The 25,993-nt window shown below is 43.9% G+C and overlaps 1 protein-coding gene across 4 annotated transcripts in view; it reads left to right on the top strand.

The window, feature by feature from the left end:
• The first annotated feature begins 638 nt into the window (after positions 1-638).
• The window catches only part of EDA2R (ectodysplasin A2 receptor), a 49,542-nt gene continuing 24,187 nt past the window's right edge, over positions 639-25,993 (top strand). For 2 of the 4 annotated variants that reach the window (XM_073640910.1, XM_073640908.1), the window contains exons 1-3: positions 639-757; positions 20,266-20,385; positions 23,506-23,616. In XM_073640910.1, coding sequence (XP_073497011.1) covers positions 20,341-20,385; positions 23,506-23,616 — 156 coding nt within the window. In that variant the 5' untranslated portion in view covers positions 639-757; positions 20,266-20,340. Of the gene's footprint in view, positions 856-20,265; positions 20,386-20,498; positions 20,675-23,505; positions 23,617-25,993 lie in introns of those variants that run through there. The other 2 variants (XM_073640909.1, XM_073640912.1) reach the window with 2 other exon arrangements.

The raw sequence follows: 25,993 nt of genomic DNA, 5'->3' as shown, positions 1-25,993 counted from the left end.
GATGGAGGCTGTGTACGCTGTGGATGGCGGCTGTGTGTGCTGTGGATGGAGGCTGTGTGTGATGTGGATGGAGGCTGTGTATGCTGTGGATGGAGGCTGTGTGTGCTGTGGATGGAGGCTGTGTATGCTGTGGATGGAGGCTGTGTATGGAGGCTGTGTTTGCTGTGGATGGAGGCTGTGTATGCTGTGTGTGCTGTGGATGGAGGCTGTGTATGCTGTGGATGGAGGCTGTGTATGGAGGCTGTGTATGCTGTGGATGGAGGCTGTGTATGCTGTGGATGGAGGCTGTGTATGCTGTGTGTGCTGTGGATGGAGGCTGTGTATGCTGTGGATGGAGGCTGTGTATGCTGTGGATGGAGGCTGTGTATGCTGTGGATGGAGGCTGTGTATGCTGTGTGTGCTGTGGATGGAGGCTGTGTATGCTGTGTGTGCTGTGGATGGAGGCTGTGTATGCTGTGTATGCTGTGTATGCTGTGTATGCTGTGTATGCTGTGTATGCTGTGTATGCTGTGCACTGAGTGCTGTGTGTCCCCCGTGTAGTGACGCAGGCTCCGCCCTCCCCTCACCGCACCACGCTTCTTTGTTTACTGTTTACACAGCCTCCTGTCCTATCTAAATAGCCCCGCCCATTCCCTCGCACGGGGGCGTGGTCTGTGTTGTCCATGTGACTCCAATGTCTGACGATTTCTTGGGATTTCATCAACCAGCAGTGACCGGGATCCCCCGAGGCTCCGAGCTCCGCCGCCTCCTCCCCCAGGTACGTGACAGTGTGCCCGGGAGTGCGCAAAGTAATGCCATGGGGCAGCGCAGCGAGGGACATGCCCGGACCGTGCACCACCTGTGTGCCAGTCACTGGTACGTGTGTGTGTGTGTGTGCCAGTCACCTGTGTGCCATGGATGGTGGACGTGTGCCCTGAATTTGCAGAGGTGTCAGTCACCAGTTTGCCAGTCACCTGTGTGCCACCATAGACTAGTACTGTGCAGTGCTTACTGTGCCAGGTGGTCAGTGTGGTGTGGTCCGAGTACGGTACAGTGTATGCCCGCGGTGCCAGGCTGCTCGGTATACAGTGAATGCCCGGGGTGCCAGGCTGCTCGGTATACAGTGTATGCCCGGGGTGCCAGGCTGCTCGGTATACAGTGAATGCCCGGGGTGCCAGGCTGCTCGGTATACAGTGAATGCCCGGGGTGCCAGGCTGCTCGGTATACAGTGTATGCCCGGGGTGCCAGGCTGGTACGGTACAGTGTATGCCCGCGGTGCCAGGCTGCTCGGTATACAGTGAATGCCCGGTGTGCCAGGCTGGTACAGTACAGTGAATGCCCGGCTGGTCCAGTACAGCATGTGCCGGGCTGCTGACTCATGTGCCCGGGCTCCGTCCTGCGGGCCGGTATTTTTAGGCTGAGGAGGCGGCGGCGGGGTCGGGACATGTGCTGTGGACAAGTCGGGGCTTGTAGGCGGCTGGTGCCGGCGCTGCGCTCAGGATGATGGCAGGCGGCTGTGAGCCACTGCTCAGCTATGTGCCTGCCTGGCATGGAAGGTGGTGGGCGTGTGGGCAAACATGTGAAGTATGTGGGGACCTGTGGGGGCTGCTGAGCAGATATATATAGACAGATGGGGAGGCGTCCTGGGGGCACCCGCTTCTTCTTGTGTCACCTGTCTGGGCATGGAAGCCTGGGCAGGGGGCACTTTGGCCACGTTTCTGTGGACCTGGTTTTTCTATTCTGTTCCCAGGTTAGTACTGGACTGCGCCTGGAGACAAATCCAGAACTCCAGCATAAACGGGCCAGACAACACTGGCGTACAGGGACGTAACTGGCGTACGGGGACGTAACTGGCGTACGGGGACATTACTGGCGTACGGGGACATTACTGGCGTATGGGGACATTACTGGCATATGGGGACGTAACTAGCGTACGGGGACGTAACTAGCGTACGGGGACATTACTGGCGTACGGGGTCGTAACTAGCGTACGGGGACATTACTGGCGTACGGGGACGTAACGAGCGTACAGGGACATTACTGGTGTACGGGGACGTAACTGGCGTATGGGGACGTAACTGGCGTATGGGGACATTACTGGTGTACCGGGACGTAACTGGCGTACGGGGAAGTAACTGGTGTATGGAGACATTACTGGTGTATGGGGACGTAACTGGCGTACGGGGACACTACTGGCGTACGGGGACGTAACTGGCGTACGGGCACATTACTGACTTACGGGGACATTACTGTTGTATAGGGCCGTAGCTGGCGTAAGGAGGCCGTAACTGGCGTATGGGGACGTAACTAGCGTACGGGGACATTACTGACTTACGGGGACATTACTGGCTTACGGGGACATTACTAGCGTACGGGGACATTACTAGCGTACGGGGACGTAGCTAGCATACGGGGACATTACTGGCGTACGGAGATGTAACTGGCGTACGGGGACATTACTGGTGTATGGGACATTACTGGTGTACGGGGACATTACTGGCGTACGGAGATGTAACTGGCGTACGGGGACATTACTGGTGTATGGGTCATTACTGGTGTATGGGACATTACTGGTGTATGGGACATTACTGGTGTACGGGGACATTACTGGCGTACGGAGATGTAACTGGCGTACGGGGACATTACTGGTGTATGGGTCATTACTGGTGTATGGGACATTACTGGCGTACGGGGACATAACTGGTGTATGGGACATTACTAGTGTATTGGACTGCTTGTATTTTTTTTCTCATCAGCCAAAAAACAGACCAATTTTCATTCATTTTTGGTCTGTTTCCATTTTCACCATCCTTGTGTCATCGGTTTTTCTTGCGTACACATGGAGGTCTCCAGCACTCGGCAGCAACAAGGAAACACCGGACGTGTGAATAGTCCTCTAGTAATATAACATGTCCGTGTGTGATCAGGGGAAACATGCAAGCCTGGTGTGTGAACAAGGCCTTAGTAACAGTTGTGTTTCTTGTTGTCTTTTTGTGTGGGTCAATTGTAGCCGATATATTTCTGATTACAAAATTGCAAAACACTTTTTTAAAATCTGACCATTATTACTGCTTATCAATACCGCTGGAAAGCTTCCACATATCGCAGCGATCCTGAGACTGATGATTTGTGACATGTTGTACTTTCTGTAAGGCCTCACTCAGACGTCCATGTTTCCCGTACGGGTGGTATCTGTTATTTTCCCGGACACAACACATGCGTTTTGTAGTTACTTATGAAAATGTTAGAAATTTGACAAAAACATAAACAAATAAAAATTTTCAAACTTTAAATATCTATACTTGTAAACCAGATAGTCATACTTCAAAATAAAGATAAAGCACCACTCCAATGAGTTTTTTGTTTTTTTTAGCGGAGTGATGCTTTAAACCTAAAACCCTGCCCCTACTCTTAGGCTGTGTGCCCACGTAGCATTTTTCAAGCGTATATGCTGCGGAATTTCCGCAGCGTAAGGCTGTGTGCCCACGTAGCATTTTTCAAGCGTATATGCTGCGGAATTTCCGCAGCGTAAACGCTTGAAAAACGCATGTATATCCGCACCCCATGGTCCCCAATGGGATTCCGCAAGTTCTATGCACATGCTGCGGATTTTTCCGCAGCGTTTATGCCGCGTTCAAAAATCCGCAGCATGTCATTTAATTTTGCGTTTCCGCAAGCGGAATTGCCTTTGTCCGATGCATAAAAAACGCAAGGCAATTCCGCATGTGGAAAACGCTTGATAAACGCGCGAAAAATGCGCGATAAACGCGTGCGGAATTCCGCATGCGTTTTTCCGGGAGAGGACTTGCATTTATGCAGCAGAAATTTTCTGCTTCATAAATGCAACGTGGGCACATAGCCTTAGGCTAAGTGCCCACGATGCAGAAATGCTGCATATTTTTTCCGCTTCTCCCTGGCAGGAAAAACGCATGCGGATTGTACATGCGGATTGTACATGCGTTTTTCCTGCCAGGTAGAAGCGTTTGTCAGGCTATGTGCCCACGTTGCATTTATGAAGCAGAAAATTTCTGCTGCATAAGGCTATGTGCCCACGTTGCATTTATGAAGCAGAAAATTTCTGCTTCATTTCTGCAAGTCCTCTCCCGGAAAAACGCATGCGGAATTCCGCACGCGTTTATCGCGCATTTTTCGCGCGTTTATCACGCGTTTTCCACATGCGGAATTGCCTTGCATTTTTTATGCATTGGACAAAGGCAATTCCGCTTGCGGAAACGCAAAATTAAATGACATGCTGCGGATTTTTGAACGCAGCATAAACGCTGCGGAAAAATCCGCAGCATGTGCATAGAAGTTGCGGAAACCCATTGGGGATCATGGGGTGCGGGTTACCAAGCGTTTTACAAGCGTTTCTGCTGCGGAAATTCCGCATCAAAAACGCTTGTAAAACGCTACGTGGGCACACAGCCTCAAGCGTTCTTCACATGCATTTCTGCATGCGGGTTATCAGGCACTTTTCCAAGCGATTTTAGCATCACTTGGAAAGTGCTTGACAACTTGGTCACACTATATAAATCCATGCAACCAGCATATATAGTGTGACCAAGTGAAGCTATGTGCCCACGATGCAGAAATGCTCAGGATTTTTTCCTGAGCGTTTCTGTATCTCCCTGGCAGAAAAAAACGCATGCGGATTGTACATGTGGATTGTACATGCGTTTTCCTTCCAGGGACATGCGGAAGTGAAGCGTTCTTCACATGCATTTCCGCATGCGGGTTGACAAGCGCTTTCCAAGCGATTTTAGCATCACTTGGAAAGTGCTTGTCAACTTGGTCACACTATATAAATCCATGCAAACGGCATGGATTTATATACTGTGACCGAAAGAATGGTAAAAAATAAAAAAATAAATATATACTTACCCTCTGATGTCCCTCGGAGTCTTGCTTCCCTCCGTTCTCCCTTGCCGGCAGCGGTACACTGAAGGACCTGCCGACGTCAGCGTCGCGTGACCCGTCACATGACTATGACGTCAGTGCAGGTCCTTCAGTCCATCGCGAACTGCCAGCATGCGAGGAGGAGCGCACCGCGGGCTGCCAGAAGGTAAATATATATTTATTTTTTATTTTATTCTTTTTTTTTTTACAGGTTCTATGGTACCCAGGTCCGGAGGAGAGTCTCCTCTTCTCTAGACCTGGGTACCATCTGCACATTAGAACGCATGGAATACAGATGCAGCTTAATCCATGCCTTCTAATGCAAGTCAATGGCGGCGAAAACGCAGCACTTCCGCAAAATAATTGGTAGTGCTGCGTTTTTTTCCGCAATGATAATCCGCAGTGGAAATTTCCGCAGCATGTGCACAGCACATGCGTATTATCATTGGTACTGGTATTGGTACTTTTGGCAGTGTGGACAGGTGCCAAGTCCTGCTGGAGAATGAGGGAAGCATGAAGTGCTCTAAAATTTCCAGGTAGACTGCTGCGCTGACTTTGGTCTTGATAAAACACAGTGTACCTACACCAGCAGATGACATGGCTCCCCAAACCATCACTGATTGTGGACACTTCACACTAGTCCTCAAGCAGCTGGGATTGTGGCCTCTCCACCCTTCCTTCAGACTCTAGGACCTTGTGGGGTGTGTCAGTGACTGCCTTCCGGACATCTGTCAAGTCAGCAGTCTTCCCCATGATTGTGGAGCCTACTGAAACAGACTGTGGGACCTTTTTAAACACTTAGGAAGCCTTTGCAGGTATTTTTTGTTAATTATTTTGATTTACTGAGATAATGACTTTTGTGTTTTCATTGGCTGTAAGCCATAAGCATCAACATTAACAGAAATAAACACTTGAAATAGATCACTTTGTTTGTAATGACTTTATATAATATAGGAGTTTCACTTTTTGTATTGAAGAACTGAAATAAATTAACTTTTTGATGATATTCTAATTTTGTGAGATGCACCTGAACTTCACAAGCTCTAAATGTAAGTCTATGACAGCCAGAACAAGGGTCTCATAGACTTGTATTCAGTTGTTACCTCCGGATCGCCCAGCAAACACTAGAGCAGCCATCAGGTCACAAACTCCAATGGGTGCAGCAGTGATAACCGATGAAGACGCCCGAAGGTGAGCATAACACAAAGGGGAGGGGACTTAGAAGCACCACTCCAGGTGTAAAGTAAAAGAAACACACTGGAGTGGTGCTTTAATAGACAACATTTCCCACGTGTCTACTTTACATCAGCATCATTTTTCACCTTTTATTTTGTTAGAATGTTGGAAGTTTTAGGGTATATGCACACAATCAGTGTTTGTTCAGTCTTTGACGCAGGTGAATTTCCGTTTGAATTCTGCTTGAGTTTTTGCCGCATGTGGTATAGTATAGATAGATAGATATGGGATACATAAATATGAGATAGATAATTCCAAAAATATGAAGGCAGCACACCATTTAGAAAAAAGAAGAAATTGTGATTTTAATAGCCCATTGAGGCTCAGCGATGTTTCGGTTAAACTGAGAACCTTTTTCAAGACGTTTGCGTTTTTGATAACCAGGCAAGGTAAAGCAGACAGGTGCGGGCTTGTATTATCAGGCTGGGAAGGTCCCTGGTTATTGGACCCTTCCCAGCCTAAAAATACAAGATCGCAGCCGCCCCAGAAATGGCGCATCCATTAGATGTGCCACTTAGGGCACTTTGCCCAGTTCTTCCCGATTGCGCTAGTGTCGTGGCAATCGGGCTAATAGTTTGTGGTGTGGGGTTGATGTCAGCGTTGCAGTGTCAACTGGCATCAAGCCTAGTGGTTAGTAATGGAGACGTGTCTATCAGACATCCCCATTACTAACCCAGTAATCAAAAAATAAAAACACACACACAGGAAATGGATTATTTTAAAAACACTCTCCCATACCTCGTTCACCAATTTATTAAAAAGCAAAAAAAAACATGAAGATCCGACGTAATCCAGCGAATCCGAAGTAGTCCAAAAATGGGAACTTGAAAGACCTAAGAAGAGAATTAAATAAAAACAAGAAACACTCCCTCATTCACCAATTTATTATTAGTAATAATCCCCGCAGCTCCGACATAATCCATTGGGGTTCCAACGACGTCCAGCGATTCTGTACAGCAACCTACGGAGCGTCTTTCTGAGAACGACAGTTCACAGGTCTCTCCCGGTCATGTCTCACGAGCGATGACGTCAGTAACAAAATAGCGTCATTGCGCATGAGACATGAAGTATTTACCGCACCTAATGCAAGTTTATGGGGAAAGCTCGCATAGACGACAGAACGTTCCCACTAGAGAAATTGACATGCTGCGGCTTGGAAACCCGCACCGCGTAAAGAAGAAGCACAGTGGGCAGAAGATTTCTATAAATCCCTTCCACTATGGATGCAATGTATAACGCAGCGTTTTGGATGCAACGAAAATACGCTGCGTCCAAAACGCTACTATTCCTGATGGTGGGCACGCAGCCTTAAAAGTTTAACAGCAATTTTTTTTCAAAGAAATATACAAAGCATATATTTTTAGAGACCAGTTTTGAAGTGTCTTTAAGGCAGGTCTATGTATTGGAAACCCCCAAAAGTGATACCACTTTCAAAACTGCACTCTTCAAAGTGTTCAGACTTCATAGGAATTAACGCCAGTGTTTCTAACTTTCTAACTGGCCACCATAGAGGGGAGACCCTGTGGCCATTACCGCACCTTGGATTACCATGGTAACATACAGGACCACACAATCACAGTCTTGGGCAGATGAAGTTAATGAGGAAACCATTTCCCTCTTTCAGAGGTGTATCTAGGTTTTCTGGCACCGGGGCAAGAATTCAGTTTGGGGTCCCCCCCTAAGCACATATGCGATTTGTACACTTAGTCTCGTGCTGACAAGCTGCTCTCCCTAATTCTCTCAATGTTCAGTGAAAAACTGAGGGAAGCAGAAAGAAAAGCTCGTTGTCACGTGACCGTAAGTATGAAAATCACATATGAGTGAAGTGGCCATGTGATGACTGGGACCTGCAAGCAGAGCTGAATCCTGACAGTGAGTATATTACACGCCGTTAGGATTGGCCACAGGGCTTCATTTTATAATTAAAGGACTTGTCCAGGTTTAAGATGAAAGTCTGCAGTCACTCTTATGTGACAGCATGCTTCTGAATTCTCACAGCGCATGCACTGCACACTTTTAGGATCCTCCCTTGCCAGTGGCAAGAGTGGACGGTCGTGTCACAACAAGTATGAGATTTGTATACTTCTGGCCACATTCTGACTAGACGTGTCCGGCCTCGCTCTATTCATTTTCATTGAGTGAGGCCACGCATTTCTAGTCAGCATGTGACCGCTTGTATAGAAATCGCTGGCACGAGAGAATCCTGACAGCGTGCAGTGCGCACTGTGAGAATTCAGAAGTCTGCAGTCACAATGACTGCAGACTCATCACAAACCTGGACAACCCCTTTAATGTTCCTAACATAAATAAAAATACGAGAATTAGTATCACAAAAAACAATAACATCCAGGTACCTGATGATGTTGTATCAGGAGTCGTTCTCTTTCTTTTCTTCATCTTGTCCAGATTCCATGATGAGTTTTCTCATCCACAGCTCGTCTCAGCAGACTTCCATCTTCTCCGGTCTTCTGCAGCACATCCCCACACAATGCCCTTAAAGATAGCAGTGTCATTATAATGCTCCTGAATAAAAATATCTGCCCTACACTGAGCCCCTGAATAGATAATTTCCCCTCACCAGATTCTCTGCACAATATATGGCCCCCACACTGTCCGTCTTATGGTACATGCCTTCCACACTGCCCTCTCATTTTCATACTGGGCCCCCTCTTCACACTGTCCTCTCACACTGTGTCCCCCCTATAAGGCCCAGTCTCTATACTGTGCCCCCTCATCAAGCTCCCCCCTCCTTGGCTTACTGTCCCCTCCTGGCTGTGCCCTTACACTGTCCCCCCATGCTACCCCCCCCCCAACACTACTCAGTCTCTATTCTGTGCCCACTCACACTTTTCTCTCCCCATACTGTCTCTTCACATTATTCCCCCTCCCTCCTCATACTGTCTCCTCTCACATCCCCCCCTGCTAACCATACTGTCTCCTCATATATTTACCCCTCACTCTCCATACTGCCTCCTCAAACATCCCTCCAACTCCCCATACTATGTCTGCACACATCTAATCACCCTCGCTCCCCATACTGTGTCTGCACACATCCCATCACCCTCGCTTTCCATACTATGTCCTCATACATTTTTCCCCTCGCTACTCATGCTACCTCCTCACACATCCTCTCCACTCACCATATTGTGTCTGCACCCATCTCCCCACTTGCTTCCCCTACTGTGTCCGCATACATTCCCCCCCTTTGTTCCCAATACTGCGTTTGCACCCATCCTCCCCATTCTGTGTCCCCACCAATCCCCCACTCACCATACTGTGTCTGCACCCATCCTCCTCTCATACATTCCCCCCGTTACACTAAATAATCCCCTCCCACGTTACACTAAATCTCCCCGGTTACACTAAATCTTCAGCTCCATTGGTCCGGAGATCTTACCACCAATCTTCGTTGTGCCTATGCACGCCGGCGTCTCTTACTCCTGAAATACAAACTAAACTGATTAAACAGTTATATGGGGAATTTAGTCTATTTAAAAATCATATAAGCAATATATATTTCATTATGCTCACTTGTATAGCGCCATTAATTCCACAGCGCTTTACAGGCATTAAGGGCACTGTCCCCATTGGGGCTCACAATCTAAACTCCCTGTCAGTATGTCTTTGGAGTGTGGGAGGAAACCGGAGAACCCCTACACAAACAGTTGGAACATATAAACTCCTTGCATATGTTGTCCTTGGTGGGATTTGAACCCAGGACCCCAGCGCTGCAAGGCTGCAGTGCTAACCACTGAGTCACCGTGCTGCCCATTACTGTAATTACTTTTAAATCTTCTTTTATCCTGTATGCAGCTGAGGGGGATTTGGTGCACCATTCATGTGGCCATCTTTATGCCCCCCCTCAATTTGCATGCTGAGCAATTCCTCTGACTCTGATTGTTAGCGCTCGCTTACCCTGGCTATGAGTGAATCAAAGGTGGGCTCCCCTTTCATTATTATTATTTATTATTATAGTGCCATTTATTCCATGGCACTTTACATGTGAAAAAGGGGGAAACACATAGAAAAAACACTTACAATAATCTTAACAAAACGAGTCACCGATGGGTACAGGAGGAGCGAGGACCCTGCTCACGAGGGCTCACAATCTATGAGGTCATTGCCTCCTGACAGACGCCACCCAGAGATGAAGTGAGTGGCTTTAGAGAGGAGGAGAGGGCGGAGAGGATCAGTTAACCCCTTCGTAACCTTGCGATTTTCTGTTTTTGTGCTTTCATTTTTATCTCCCTTTATTCCAAGAGCCATAACTTTTTTTATTTTTCCGACAATATAGCCACATGGCTTGTTTTTTTTGCGAGACAAGTTGTACTTTTGAATGGCACCATTCATCTTACAGTATCATGTGATGCACTGGAAAGCGGGAAAAAAAATCACAATTGTTTTTTGAGTTTTTTTTATTTACCATGTTAACTACATAGTAAAACTGACCAGGCAGTGTGATTCTCCAGGTCAGTACGAGTATGCAGATACCAAATATGTATAGATTAGTTTTTTTTATTTAAGTGGCGTAAAGAAATCTTCTGAGACCCGTAGCATTTTCATTTTTCCTGATCTGGGGCTTGGTGATGGCTTATTTTCTTGCGCCCTGAGCTGACTTTTTGTTGATACCATATTGGTACATACAGTGAAGGAAAAAAATATTTGATCCCTTGCTGTTTTTGTAAGTTTGCCCACTGACAAAGACATGAACAGTCTATAATTTTAAGGGTAGGTTAATTTTAACATTGAGAGATAGAATATCCCCCAAAAAAATCAAGAAAATCACATTGTATAAATTAGATACATTTCTTTGCATTTTGCAGTGAGAAATAAGTATTTGATTCCTCTGGCAAACAATACTTGGTAGCGAAACCCTTGCAATCAGATGTTTTTTGTAGTTTATGATGAGGGTTTTGCACACGTCAGGAGGAATTTTGGTCCACTCCTCTTTGCAGATCATCTCTAAATCATTCAGATTTTGAGGCTGTCGCTTGGAAGTATGTATGAGGTATCAATAAAAACGTCATTATGCCACATAATGAAGTGAAAAATGAAAAGTACATTATGGTTCTCCTAGCTCGGCGACACAAGCAATTTTTTTTCTTTTTATGAACTTTTGATTTTGTTTTTCACCACTTGAAAAAAACAAAAAAACTATACATTTGGTATCGCCGTAATTGTGCTAACCTGGAGAATTATGTTGCCTAATTATTTTTATCGCGCAATGAATGCTGGAAAATAAAAATTGTGGAATTACATTTTTTACAAAATTTTACAGCACTTGGAATTTTTTTTCTCATTTTCCAGTTCATTAAATGGTAAATTACGGTAAATGACATCATTAAAACTACAACTTGTGCCCCAATAATCAAGCCCTCAGTCGGCTATGTGGATTGAAAAATGAAAGTTTTGTGTGGTTTGTGCCACTGTATTTTGAAACTTTTTTGCAGGAATGTACTGTTTTTTTTGACGATTTTTTTATTGAATTTTAGTCTTAATGCAGGGATATCAAACTCAATTACACAAAAGACCAAAATTAAAAACTTTGCAAAGTCACTAGCCAACCTTGATATTTATTTAAAAAAATGTCTACAATTGGCACCACATAGTCCTCCATACAGAATAATGGCCTCACATAGTCCTCCATACAGTATAATGGCCCCACATAGTCCTCCATACAGAATAATGGGCCCCACATAATCCTCCATACAGAATAATGGCCTCACATAGTCCTCCATACAGAATGATGGGCCTCACATAGTCCTCCATACAGAATGATGGGCCTCACATAGTCTTCCATACAGAATAATGGTGCCCACATAGTCCTCCATACAGAATAATGGGCCTCACATAGTCCTCCATACAGAATAATGGCCCCACATAGTCCTCCATACAGAATGATGGGCCTCATATAGTCCTCCATACAAACTAATGGTCCCACATAGTCCTCCATACAGAATAATGGCCTCACATAGTCCTCCATACAGAATGATCGGCCTCACATAGTCCTTCATACAGAATAATGGGCCTCACATAGTCCTCCATATAATATAATTAGATCCACATTAAAAAAAAAAAATACTCTCCTAGTTCCCCCGCTGCTCTGGTCTCAGCAGCGAGTGCTCTGAAGCTCTTCATTGCTCTGCGCAGCGGGCATGAAATAGTGACTTCATTGTACGCGCTGCACTGAGACGTCAGATGCAGAGGGAGAATGATGGGGGAGATGATTGCTTCCCTCTTCCATCATTGCTTGCAACTGTATTGGTATCCAGGATGCCAATATAATTGAAAGCGCAATGCCAGGTGGGGGGAAGGCCGTGACTGCGTCGCAAGCCAAGTTTAATCACCCTGCCGGCGACATTTGGACCACGGGTCAGAGTTTGACACATACAATTATATGAAAAAGTTTGGGCACCACTATTAATCTAAAGCTTAATGTTTTATAAAAATTGGTGTTTTTGCAACAGCTATTTTAGTTTGATATATGTAATAACTGTTGGACACCGTAATGTTTCTGCCTTGAAATGAGGTTTATTGTACTAACAGAAAATGTGCAATCTGCATTCAAATAAAATTTGACAGGTGCTTAAGTATGGGCACCCTTAGCATATTCTTGTTTTAAATACTCCTACCTACTTTTTACTGACTTACTAAAGCACTTTTTTGGGTTTTGTAACCTCATTGAGCTTTGAACTTCAGAGCCAGGTGTATGCAATCATGAGAAAAGCTACTTAAAGTGGCCACTTGCAAGTTGTTCTCCTGTTTGAATCTCCTCTGAAGAGTGGCATCATGGGCTCCTCAAAACAACTGTCAAATGATCTGAAAGCAAAGATTATTCAACATAGTTGTTCAGGGGAAGGATACAAAAAGCTGTCTCAGAGATTTAACCTGTCAGTTTCCATTGTGAGGAACATAGTAAGGAAATGGAAGAACACAGGGACAGTTCTTGTTAAGGCCAGAAGTGGCAGGCCAAGAAAAACATCAGAAAGGCTGAGAAGAAGAATGGTGAGATCAGTCAAGGACAATCCTCAGACCACCTTCAGAGAGCTGCAGCATCAACTTGCTGCAGATGGTGTCACTGTGCATCGGTCAACTATACAACGCACTTTGCACAAGGAGAAGCTGTATGGGAGAGTGATGCGAAAGAAGCCGTTTCTGCAAGCACGCCACAAACAGAGCCGGCTGAGGTATGCAAAAGCACATTTGGAGAAGCCAATTTCTTTTTGGAAGAAGGTCCTGTGGACTGATGAAACCAAGATTGAGTTGTTTGGTCATACAAAAAGGAGTTATGCATGGCGGCAAAAAAACACAGCATTTCAAGAAAAACACTTGCTACCCACAGTAAAATTTGGTGGAGGTTCCATCATGCTTTGGGGCTGTGTGGCCAATGCCGGCACCGGGAATCTTGTTAAAGTTGAGGGACGCATGGATTCCACTCAGTATCAGCAGATTCTTGACAATAATGTTCAAGAATCAGTGATAAAGTTGAAGTTACGCAGGGGATGGATCTTTCAGCAAGACAATGATCCAAAACACCGCTCCAAATCTACTCAGGCATTCATGCAGAGGAACAATTACAATGTTCTGGAATGGCCATTCCAGTCCCCAGACCTGAATATCATTGAACATCTGTGGGATCATTTGAAGAGGGCTGTCCATGCTCGGCGACCATCAAACTTTACTGAACTGGAATTGTTTTGTAAAGAGGAATGGTCAAAAATACCTTCATCCAGGATCCAGGAACTCATTAAAAGCTAAAGGAAGCGACTAGAGGCTGTTATTTTTGCAAAAGGAGGATCTACTAAATATTAATGTCACTTTTCTGGTGAGGTGCCCATACTTATGCACCTGTCAAATTTTGTTTGAATGCAGATTGCACATTTTCTGTTAGTACAATAAACCTCATTTCAAGGCAGAAACATTACTGTGTCCAACAGTTATTACATATATCAAACTGAAATAGCTGTTGCAAAAACACCAATTTTTATAAAACAATAAGCTTAAGATTAATAGGGGTGCCCAAACTTTTTCATATAACTGTATGTCCTAATGAAATGAAGACTAGCATACAAATGTTTCATTTTAGGCCGGAGTCACTCTACCATATAACAACATCGCATAGCACTCGGACCAGTGTTATTTTATAGGGCGGCTCATAACTGTGATTATTTTCTCATGGCATACGCTAGACTGTTCCCAGCCTTAAAATGTTAATGCTGCATTTGGTTGTGGCATTGAAATCCCAGCTACTTGTATTTACTGTAAATTTCGGTGGATTGGCGCTGAGTAATCTGCATCTTAAATCTGCAACAATTTAGCCATTAGCCGTGCCAGCAGCACGAGGGCTCATGTGACGTTATTATGTCATGTGAGCCCTGCAGCCAATCAGCGGTTGCTTCACTCTACACTTCCTGAGATACTTTGCCACATGACTGTTAGTATACCCCTTTGAAAAGTAAGATTCAACATATCACTGAACCAATTTCCAAAATTTTGACAAGACTGAGTTTCATAAAACATTTTTTTAACTCCTAACATGAAAATATGGTTAATAATATAACTTTCATTATAAAATCATCAGTTTGCTCCAAATTAATTGATGCAACACTGAATGCACCCCACATCATAAACTAATACATCAGTATTTTCTTTGACCGCCATAATTTTTAAGAGCTTCCATGTTGACTTTCTTCAACCCTTCTCATCAGAAGATGCTCTTGTTTAGGTGTTTGCTTCCATGGTCAGCCTGGACGTCTCTGTGAGTTGGTTGCAGTTCCAGCTTTGTTACATTTTTGTATCCCTTTTGCTACAGTATTCTGATAAGTAAAGCTTTGCTGATCTTCTTCTAGCCTTCACCTTTCTTGTGTAAAGAAATTAGTTTCCTTCTGAGGTCTTGTGACATTTCTCTTCCATGTGGTGCCATTGCTGATAACAATAAAAAACCCATCCCATTTAATGCTAAGTAATGCCCTTTTTGAGATACTTTGTCACATGACATAAGTCACCTGTCGGCTGGACACCTGTTTAATAAATAATTAGACTTATCGGTGGTTGAATTCTTCTTAATTGGAATTGTGTAGTCTAAACTTTAGCTTTGCTCCTAAGACTTTCATTGTGATCGCTTTTGCAGCATGGTCTGGAATGAACTTGTTAGGAAAATTACCTTTTTTGGGTGTGCAAATAACAAATCTTGTTTGCAATCAATAACCCACATTTATGGTGGTATTTTGTAGTATGGTATTCCATAGAAAAATGTTGATTCTGAAAGGAAACTCTAAAGGTTTTCTGACAAATCTTTTGGGGTGTGCTCTTTTATACTGAGCACTATATATTCTGCTCTACAAAAATTGAACTTTGAAATTCAAGGGAAACCACACCTCGGTCAGCTCAGCCAAGGACATTAATGCTAGGCTGATGGCACCTGACAGACCACCCAAACCCCAGCCAGTGTAGTGGAGCTCTTTGATCCTACTCTGCAGACAGATTTGTAGACAGACTTGAGCAATATTTGAGAGTGAAGTATCAGTTGAGGACACATAAAAGGACTTATAAATTGGGAAAGAGGCATTTTTCTTTAATAAATGTCATTATAGTTTATCTTTGAAAGTAAGTGTAATTACTATTTAGAAATGCAGATCCTTTTATTAATTTATGGGAGGGTATGACGGTATACAGCTATGGAACCTCTGCATTTGAGATTGGCATTGGAGCCTTTTAACATGTGCCGGCAGTGTGTGCCTTTTGCCATTAGTGCTCTAGTAATGCTTTTTATATAGTAACTTCAGTATACCAGCAGTATTTAGTTGCTTCACACACTTTTCTTGTGCCTTAGGCTATGTGCCCACGATGCAGAAATGTTCAGGATTTTTTCCTGAGCGTTTCTGCATCTCCCTGGCAGAAAAAACGCATGCAGATTGTACATGCGGATTGTACATGCGGATTGTACATGTGTTTTTCCTGCCAGGGACATGCGGATGTGAAGCGTTCTTCACATCCATTTCTGCATGCGGGTTGACAAGCGCTTTCCAAGCGATTTTAGCATCACTTGGAAAGTGCTTGTCAACTTGGTCACACTATATAAATCCATGCATGGATTTATATAGTGTGACCGTAAAGAATGGTAAAAAATAAAAAAATAAATCTATACTTGCCTTCTGATGGCCCCCGAAGTCTTGCTTTGCTCCTTCCTGGCTTGCTGGCAGCCCGCGGTACACTGAAGGACCTGCCGTCACATGACTAAATGACATCAACGCAGGTCCTTTAGTCTACCGCGAGCTGCCGACAAGAGAAGACAAGGAGACCGGGGGCCATCAGAAGGTAAATATAACATTTATTTTTTATTTTATTCTGTTTTTTACAGTTTTCTATGGTACCCTGGTCTGGAGTAGAGTCTCCTGTCCTCTAGACCCGGGTACCATCCGCACATTGAAACGCATGGTATCCGCACCTGCAAATCCAGTGATGAGTAATCCATGCGTTCTAATGCAAGTCAATGGTGGCGAAAACGCTGCGTTTACGCAAAATAATTGGTAGTGCTGCGTTTTTTTCCACAATAATCCGCAGCGGAAATTTCCGCAGCATGTGCACAACACATGCGGATTATCATTGGGGAACATTGCAGGCCTTATATCATGCACTTTTTAAGTGTTTCTGCAGCGGAATTGCTGCTGCGGAAATGCTTAAAAAACGCATCGTGGGCACACAGCCTTAGACAGTCTAGGATGAAAACTAGTATTTAGCATCATTTTGGGTGAATTGTTCTAGACCATTTATAAATGTCCATAGATATCCAGATATTTAGTAATAAGATTATAAAGCCTTTGGCAGTATAGAATTAGTACATAGCCTGCGTCGCCTACACAAACTTTTAAAACATATCCATTGCAGTCCTTTCACCTCTTTCTTGGCTTTCCGCTGCCTACACTTGTGAACCCAGAACATTGAGACCCAGCAACCAGAAAGCCCTGGATTAGGATATGTTACAGGTACAATCCCTGTGTCACTTTAAGATTGAATATTATCATCTGTTCTCACAATGGCTGCGACATTTCGGTGTGTACGGTGAGAAATAACAGGTTACCTATAATAATGATGTAGGTGTAAGGAAAAGTAGAAACATTTTGTTGGCAAAATGGAATAGGGTTCTTTTTTTAGACAGAACTTGATGTACATTCATAAATAGAGACAGAGAGACAGTGAAAAAAGCGCTGAAAAAACGCATCAAAAAAGCACCAAAACTGCAAGAAAAACACTGAATAAAATGCCCCCTGAAGATAAAGTTGCGCTGCAGATTTGTGACGCAAAAAAAAACATGATGTGTGAACATAACCTTATACTTGTATATACTACCAAAAGTTGTTCAGAGTTGTATATTGCTGCTGCAAATTCTGAGTGCTAAGGTGGCATAAGTATAGACCCTTTGCAATTATGTGTTTCGGGGACGGAGGATCAGAAGAGAGATAGTTTGTTTTTTTTTCTCCAGCTCTCTCTGCACACGAGTGGGATGTCAGTCACTTTGCTGTGGCGTGCTCCCCCCATGCAGTGGCATTGATTGACAGCAGTCCTGGACTAGTCTGGTGACCACAGGCAGGTACAGCAGATGCAATTAAACTTTGATTTTTAAACACTTAAATTTAGTGTCTAAGTCTAATAAATACATCATTAAAGGGATTTTCCCATGAACAAAAGTTAATTTTAATTAATAGATCTTGGAATAATAATAAGTTCCACAATTGGATGTGTTTAAAAAAAATGTCCCTGTGCTAAGATAATCTTATAAATGTCCCTACTGTGTAATTGCTGTGTCTGACCATACGGGAACGTGGTCTGATCATACCACAGGAAGCAAAAGAGTATACAGACAGGACAGCTCGAGATCACAGCTGATTCTTTCTTGGAGGTAAAACATTGTTTGAAAACAGGCAGGAAAATGTTTTACCTCACAAAAAGAATCAGCTGTGATCCCCTGCTGTCCTGTCTGTATAGGTTTTTACCCCCCCCCTCAACCATCCTTTCTCAGGAGCTGTGGTATGATCAGACCATGTTCCTGCATGGTTAGACACAGCCATTACACAGTACACAGCAGGGGCACATTTATAAGATTATCTCAGCACAGGAACATTTTATTTAAACACATCCAATTGTGGAAATTATTACTAATCCAAGATTTATTGATTAAAATGAACTTTTGGCCATGGGAAAACCCCTTTAACCCCTTTCTGACCCAAGGCGTACTAATACGTATCTGCCCTGGGACTTATGGACCTGATACGTATTAGTACGCCCTGGCGATTTCGCCCGCACACAGGTTGTGCGGGCGCGATCGCCGCCGGGTGTCAGCTGATTGTCATTTTTATGAATCAATTTGTGAAGCCCCTGGGGGTTCCAAGTGCTCGCTATGCATCTAGATAGGTGCCTTGGGGGGTCTAGTTTCCAAAATGGGGTCACTTGTGGGGGAGCTCCAATGTTTGGGCACACAGGGTCTCTCCAAACACAACATGGTGTCCGCTAACAATTTGAGCCGATTTTCCATTCAATTTGTTAGCGGACACCATGTTGCATTTGGAGAGTCCCTGTGTGCCCAAACATTAGAGCTCCCCCACAAGTGACCCCATTTTGGAAACTAGACTCCCCAAGGCACCTATCTAGATGCATAGTGAGCACTTGGAACCCCTAGGTGCTTCACAAATTGATTCGTAAAAATGAAAAACTGAAAAAAAAAACACTTTTTCATTTTTACGAATCAATTTGGGAAGCACCTAGGGGTTCCAAGTACTCACTATGCATCTAGATAGGTGCCTTGGGTGGTCTAGTTTCCAAAATGGGGTCACTTGTGGGGGAGCTCCAATGTTTGGGCACACAGGGGCTCTCCAAACGCAACATGGCGTCCGCTAGTTATTCAAGCAAATTTTACAATCAAAAAGTCAAATGGCGCTCCTTCCCTTCCGAGCCCTGCTGTGCGCCCAAACAGTGTTTTTTTCCCCACATATGGGGTATCTGCGTGCCCAGGGGAAATTGCACAACAAATTTTGGGGTCCATTTTTTCCTGTTACCCCTGCGAAAATAAAAAAAATTGGGTCTAAAGTAACATTTTTGTGAAAAAAGTTAAATGTTAATTTTTTTCTTCCACATTCCAAAAATTCCCGTGACGCACCTGAAGGGTTAATAAAGTTCTTGAATGTGGTTTTGAGCACCTTGAGGGGTGCAGTTTTTAGAATAGTGTTACTTTTGGGTATTTCCTATCATAAAGGCCCCTCAAAGTCACTTCAGATATGATGTGGTCCCTAAAAAAATGGTTTTGTAAATTTTGTTGGAAAAATGAGAAATCGCTGGTCAACTTTTAACCCTTATAGCTCCCTAACAAAAAAAAATTTTGGCTCCAAAATTGTGCTGATGTAAAGTAGACATGAGGGAAATGTTATTTATTAACTCTTTTGTGTGACATATCTCTCTAATTTAAGGGCATAAAAATTCAAATTTTGAAAATTGCTAAATTTTAAAAATTCTCGTCAAATTTCCGTTTTTTTTCACAAATAAACGCAAGTGATATCGAAGAAATTTTACCACAATCATGAAGTACAATATGTCACGAAAAAACAGTCTCAGAATCAGGGGGATCCGTTGAAGCGTTCCAGAGTAATTACCTCATAAAGTGACAGTGGTCAGAATTGTAAAAATTGGCCTGGTCATTAACGTGCAAACCATCCTCGGGGGTAAAGGGGTTAAGGAGGGTATAAGGAGGCTGATAGAGTGATCCTAATGACTCCTAGTGTAAATCTTGATGACAGGTTCCCTTGAAAGTCCATCAAAACCACAATTTCAGTGGGAACAACATCAGCCTCATCCCTGCATTGCAGCGCTCCTGACCATCCGGCATTCACTTGTATGGAGCCACACTGCAGTGGGTGGCCAGCAACACCCATGTGCAAAGTATAAATTTGGAAGGGGAAGCTGCGCTGAAGCTACTCTATAGCCCCTTTATTCTCAGTGTCAGTGGGCGTCCCAGAGGTAAGTCACCCAGCGATCATATCATTGCGAAATGTTATCACTTACTCAGATTGGAATCCCCCTTTGAAGTCAGCTTTATGTGTAAGGGGTGAAGAGATTGGAATTATGTGGAACGTTTTTCTATATAGTGTTCTTTGATATTTACAGATTTAGACAGAGATCATCGTGGATTTTCTCTGCTGAGTTCCCGTCTGGCTCTTCAAATCCTTATACCCCTGGAACATGGCCCATTTCTATCAGCTGATCTTTATTCTTCTCATCTTTCAGGTATGGATGGTCTACGTATGTGAACAGTCTCCAATCTATGAGATTATGATATCAAAACCTAGCCCTAATACAGACCTGAATCTTAAATGTGGCTCCCATGTCCCACCCACGCTTAAATGCGTTGTCTCATCTTCTCTTTTTCTGGAGTGCAGCAAAGTGCAAAGGCGCGGATACTGGCCGGACCTAGTGATCTGACCAGCTTCAGAGTGGCGCTTTCAGGAGCTAAAGCCAACTGCCTGCAAGTGGCGCCCTCGCCTCGCCTAGGAGACCCGCCCTTTTGAGACCGCAGGTTGGCTGGTGAACTAGGAAATAAGCTATACACAACAGAATTACAAATCCTGCCCAATCTTGAGAACAGAGAGAAATTTTAATAAGAGGTGGATTGCAAAGTTGGTTGTTTGTACAAGTCATTTCCAATTTTACCTTTTCATGAAAATGAGTCAACCCCTTTAAGTAATACCCATATAGGTACAGAAAACTGATAGGGCAGCTGCTTCTGACACGGGGGGGTCATGGTGGCTACTAGCATTACCAAAGTATTGGCTCTGCTGGCTGAACTTGAGATTTCTGATGCTATCTTCACGTCTGTCTTGTGGTTTCAGTGAGAACACAGTGGCCACTCTAGATCTAAGAATATGTAGAGTAGAATATGACTGTTCAGGCCAAGTCCAGGTGCTCGGTCCTTCATGGTGGAGCCAATCTTTTCCATCCTGCTTGGTTTCCATCTATCTCCACCCTTCTCTGGCTCTATGAAGACAGAGCTGTCAATCAAAGACGAGGGGAGTGGAGGTAGAAGGAAAACAAGCAAGCGGGAAGGTGAATATACACATGTGGTCAAAATTGTTGGTACCCCTCGTTTAATGAAAGAAAAACCCACAATGGTCACAGAAATAACTTGAATCTGACAAAAGTAATAATAAATTAAGTTTTTCCCCCTTCCCTTTTTTTCCCTCTTTTTCTTCCCTTCCTTTTCCTTTTTTTCTCTGAAAAAATTTTTTTGCACAAAAAATTTTCACACAGAAAGTTTTTTCTTTTCTAAAGGGGAAGGGGAAAAAATGTGCATAAAAGTCATTTAGTATATGGGTTTTGTTAGATTCCTCAGAGTGCAAAATCCTGCATATCTGAGTATCTGGGTGTGTCTAAAAAATAGATGTTTCAGTCCCCACCCAAAATAACAAGCAGGGATATCTCCTATAAAATGTGTTTAGATAGATCTGTTTATATGCATGATATTATACCTGAGGAAGGCTCAAAGAAGTCGAAACCGGTTGTATTCTAGTTTGAAATAAAAATTATCTTCGAATCCAAATATTGAGTTCCATCATTATCCTTCAGGAGCGCATATTGCTGGGAAAATATTTACAAAATGAAAATGAACAAATGAAAGTCAGTCATTGCTTTTCAGCCCTGCTTCCACAGAATTTAAAAAAAAAAATCAACTCCTGAAGTAGGCCTGGACAGAAATGATGGTTCTTCTTAACTTAATATTTTGTTGAACAACCTTTTGAGGCAATCACTGCAATCAAACGATTCCTGTAACTGTCAATGAGACTTCTGCACCTCTAGACAGGTATTTTGGCCCACTCCTCATGAGCAAACTGCTCCAGTTGTCTCGTGTTTGTAGGTTGCCTTTTCCAGACGGCATGTTTCAGCTCTTTCCAAAGATGCTCAATAGGATTTAGGTCAGGGCTCATAGAAGGCCACTTCAGAATAGTCCAATGTTTTCCTCTTAGCCATTCTTGGGTGTTTTTAGCTGTGTGTTTTGGGTCATTATCCTGTTGCAAGACCCATCAACTGCGACTGAAACCAAAATTTCTGACACTGGGCAGCACATTTCTCTCTAGAATCCCTTGATAGTCTTGATATTTCATTGTACCCTGCACAGATTCAAGACACCCTGTGTCAGATGCAGCAAAGCAGCCCCAGAACATAACAGAGCCTCCGCCATGTTTCACAGTAGGAACAGTGTTCTTTTCTTGATATGCTTCATTTTTCCGTCTGTGAACATAGAGCTGATGTGCCTTGCCAAAAACTTCCATTTTTGTCTCATCTGTCCATAGGACATTCTCCCAGAAGCTTTGTGGCTTGTCAACATGTAGTTTGGCAAATTCCAGTCTGGCTTTTTATGATTTTTTTCAACAATGGTGTTCTCCTTGGTCGTCTCCCATGAAGTCCACTTTGGATCAAACAACGACGGATGGTGCGATCTGACACTGATGTTCCTTGAGCTTGAAGTTCACCTTTAATCTCTTTAGAAGTTTTCCTGGGCTCTTTTGTTACCATTTTTATTTTCCGTCTCTTTGATTTGTCATCAATTTTCCTCCTGCAGCCACGTCCAGGGAGGTTGGCTACAGTCCCATGGATCTTATTTCTGAATAATATGTGCAACTGTAGTCACAGGAACATCAAGCTGCTTGGAGATGGTCTTATAACCTTTACCTTTAACATGCTTGTCTATAATTTTCTTTCTAATCTCCTGAGACAACTCTTTCCTTTGCTTCCTCTGGTCCATGTTGAGTGTGGTACACATCATGTCACCAAACAGCACATGGAGTATCTGTAGCCCTATATACAGGCCCACTGACTGATTACAAGATTCACACCTGTGATGCTAATTAGTGGACACAACTTGATTTAACATGTCCCCTTTGTCACATTATTTTCAGGGGTACCATCATTTCTGTCTTATTTCATGAGTTTAATTTTTTTTTAAATTCTGTGGAATCAGGGTTGAAAAGCAATGTCTGACTTTCATTTGTTCATTTTCATAGATTTTTAATTTAATATTACTTTTGACAGATTCAAGTTATTTCTGTGACCATTGTGGGTTTTTCTTTCATTAAACGAGGGGTACCAACAATTTTGACCACATGTGTAAATGATTGGCCCCGCTGTTGAGCACTAGCGGCGGGACTTAGTTTGAACAGTCATTCTGTGCTGACAGGGTCCCTTTAAATCATCTACAGTATGGGGTCCCAGCAATCAACCTATTTTTTTCTGAGTCACCATTGACCCTGTTCTGAGTTACCATGGGTGGTTACATCTTGAGGATAAATTCAGACTTGCTTGAGTTGGCAGACTAGACACTAAAGGTACAACCTATTTCTTGTTTTATTACAGCTGTACATGGTCACTTCAGAAGCCGCAGACTGTATGGAAGGTGAATTTGAGAATGACCAAGGAAAATGTGTCCCATGCAAGCAATGTGGAGCAGGTTATGAGCTTTCTGAGGTAAGGATTCTGTAGACCACGTGCATGTACAGTAGATACTTGTATCTTATTGAAAGACTATCAAAGTCTCTTTTCAGATGGAGGTTGCAGAGATTCTTGTTGTATGCGCCAGACCAGGAAAGTGCCTTGTACATACATCAGATGTGTCCATAACAGCCTTATACTGAGGCTCCAGAAGCAGGGACTAGGGGGCACTGTATGTAGATGGGTAAAAAACTGGTTAAGGGACAGGAAATAAACAGTTGTAAATGCTACATTCTCTAAATGGGATGAAGTCAGCATTGAGGACCACAAGAATCTGTACAATGAGCAGTGAGGACCACAAAGATGTGTACAAGGAGCAGTGAGGACCACACAGATTTGTACAAGGAGCAGTGGGGACCACCAAGATCTGTACAAGGAGCAATGGGGACCACCAAGATCTGTACAAGGAGCAATGGTGACCACAATGATCTGTACAAGGAGCAATGGGGACCACAATGATCTGTACAAGGAGCAGTGGGGACCACAAGGATCTGTACAATGAGCAGTGGGGACCACAAGGATCTGTGCAAGGAGCAGTGGGGACCACAAGGATCTGTACAAGAAGCAGTGGGGACCACACAGATCTGTACAAGGAGCAGTGGGGACCACAAAGATCTGTACAAGGAGCAATGGGGACCACAAAGATCTGTACAAGGAGCAGTGAGGACCACAAGGATCTGTACAAGGAGCAGTGGGGACCACAAGGATCTGTACAAGGAGCAGTGAGGACCACAAGGATCTGTACAAGGAGCAGTGGGGACCACAAGGATGTGTACAAGGAGCAGTGGGGACCACAAGGATGTGTACAAGGAGCAGTGGGGACCACAAGGATGTGTACAAGGAGCAGTGGGGACCACAAGGATGTGTACAAGGAGCAGTGGGGACCACGAGGATGTGTACAAGGAGCAGTGGGGACCACGAGGATGTGTACAAGGAGCAGTGGGGACCACGAGGATGTGTACAAGGAGCAGTGGGGACCACGAGGATGTGTACAAGTAGCAGTGCGGACCACGAGGATTTGTACAAGGAGCAGTAGGGACCACGAGGATGTGTACAAGGAGCAGTGGGGACCATGAGGATGTGTACAAGGAGCAGTGGGGACCACGAGGATGTGTACAGGGAGCAGTGGGGACCACGAGGATCTGTACAGGGAGCAGTGGGGACCACGAGGATCTGTACAAGGAGCATTGGAGACCACGAGGATCTGTACAAGGAGCATTGGGGACCACGAGGATCTGTACAAGGAGCATTGGGGACCACGAGGATCTGTACAAGGAGCATTGGGGACCACGAGGATCTGTACAAGGAGCAGTGGGGACCACGAGGATCTGTACAAGGAGCAGTGGGGACCACGAGGATCTGTACAAGGAGCAGTGGGGACCACGAGGATCTGTACAAGGAGCAGTGGGGACCACGAGGATTTGTACAAGGAGCAGTGGGGACCACGAGGATTTGTACAAGGAGCAGTGGGGACCACAAGGATCTGTACAAGGAGCAGTGGGGACCACAAGGATCTGTACAAGGAGCAGTGAGGGACCACGAGGATCTATGTTAGAACCAATTCTTTTTAATCTGTTTTTTTAACGACCTTCTGGATTCAATTGAGAGTATATTATCAGTATTTGCTGATGACACAAAACTATATAGGATAATTAAAACTGAGAGAGATTGTGTAATATTACAAAATGATCTGGATAAGATGTCTGCTTGGGCAAACACTTGGCCGATGAGGTTTAATGTTGAAAAATGTAGTGATACACCACAGATGGAGCAATCCTATTGCTGCATACACATTAATTGGGATTATACTCGGGACTACAGAACAGGAGAAGGACTTGGGTATTCTGGTTACAAGTAAGCTGAGCAGCAATACTCAATGTCAAGCAGCAGCTGCAAAAGCAAACAAGATAATAGGGTATATAAAAAAAAATAAAGTCTCACGATCCAAATGTTTTATTAACTCTCTGTAAATCACTTATGAGGCCACATCTGGAATATGGGATCCAGTTTTGGGCTCCACATTTTAAAAATGATGTTGAGATGTTAAAGTGAGTTCAAAGGCGGGCAACTAGATTTTTACAAGGGATGGAAGGCCTCTCATATGATGAGAGGTTGAAAAAGTTGGGCTTGTTTAGCTTAGAAAAACAACACCTCAGAGGGGATATCATTTACATGTAGAAATGCATGTTGTGGCTATACAAAGTAGTAGCCAAATACTTTGCAAAGAACCACGGGACATTCCATTACCTGTGGAAGAAAGGCATGTAGACAAGAAAGGATTCTTTACAGTTAGCGCAGTGGAATGCCCTACCTCAAGTGGTAGTAATGGCAGATTTATAACAGCATTTAAAAA

The sequence above is a fragment of the Phyllobates terribilis genome, unplaced genomic scaffold (assembly GCF_046119375.1).
Source record: "Phyllobates terribilis strain yellow unplaced genomic scaffold, ASM4611937v1 Scaffold_7__3_contigs__length_470593459, whole genome shotgun sequence".
Classification (NCBI taxonomy): Eukaryota; Metazoa; Chordata; class Amphibia; order Anura; family Dendrobatidae; genus Phyllobates; species Phyllobates terribilis.
The sequence above is the reverse complement of the archived record's forward strand: the minus strand, read 5'-3'. Positions and strand labels throughout refer to the sequence as shown.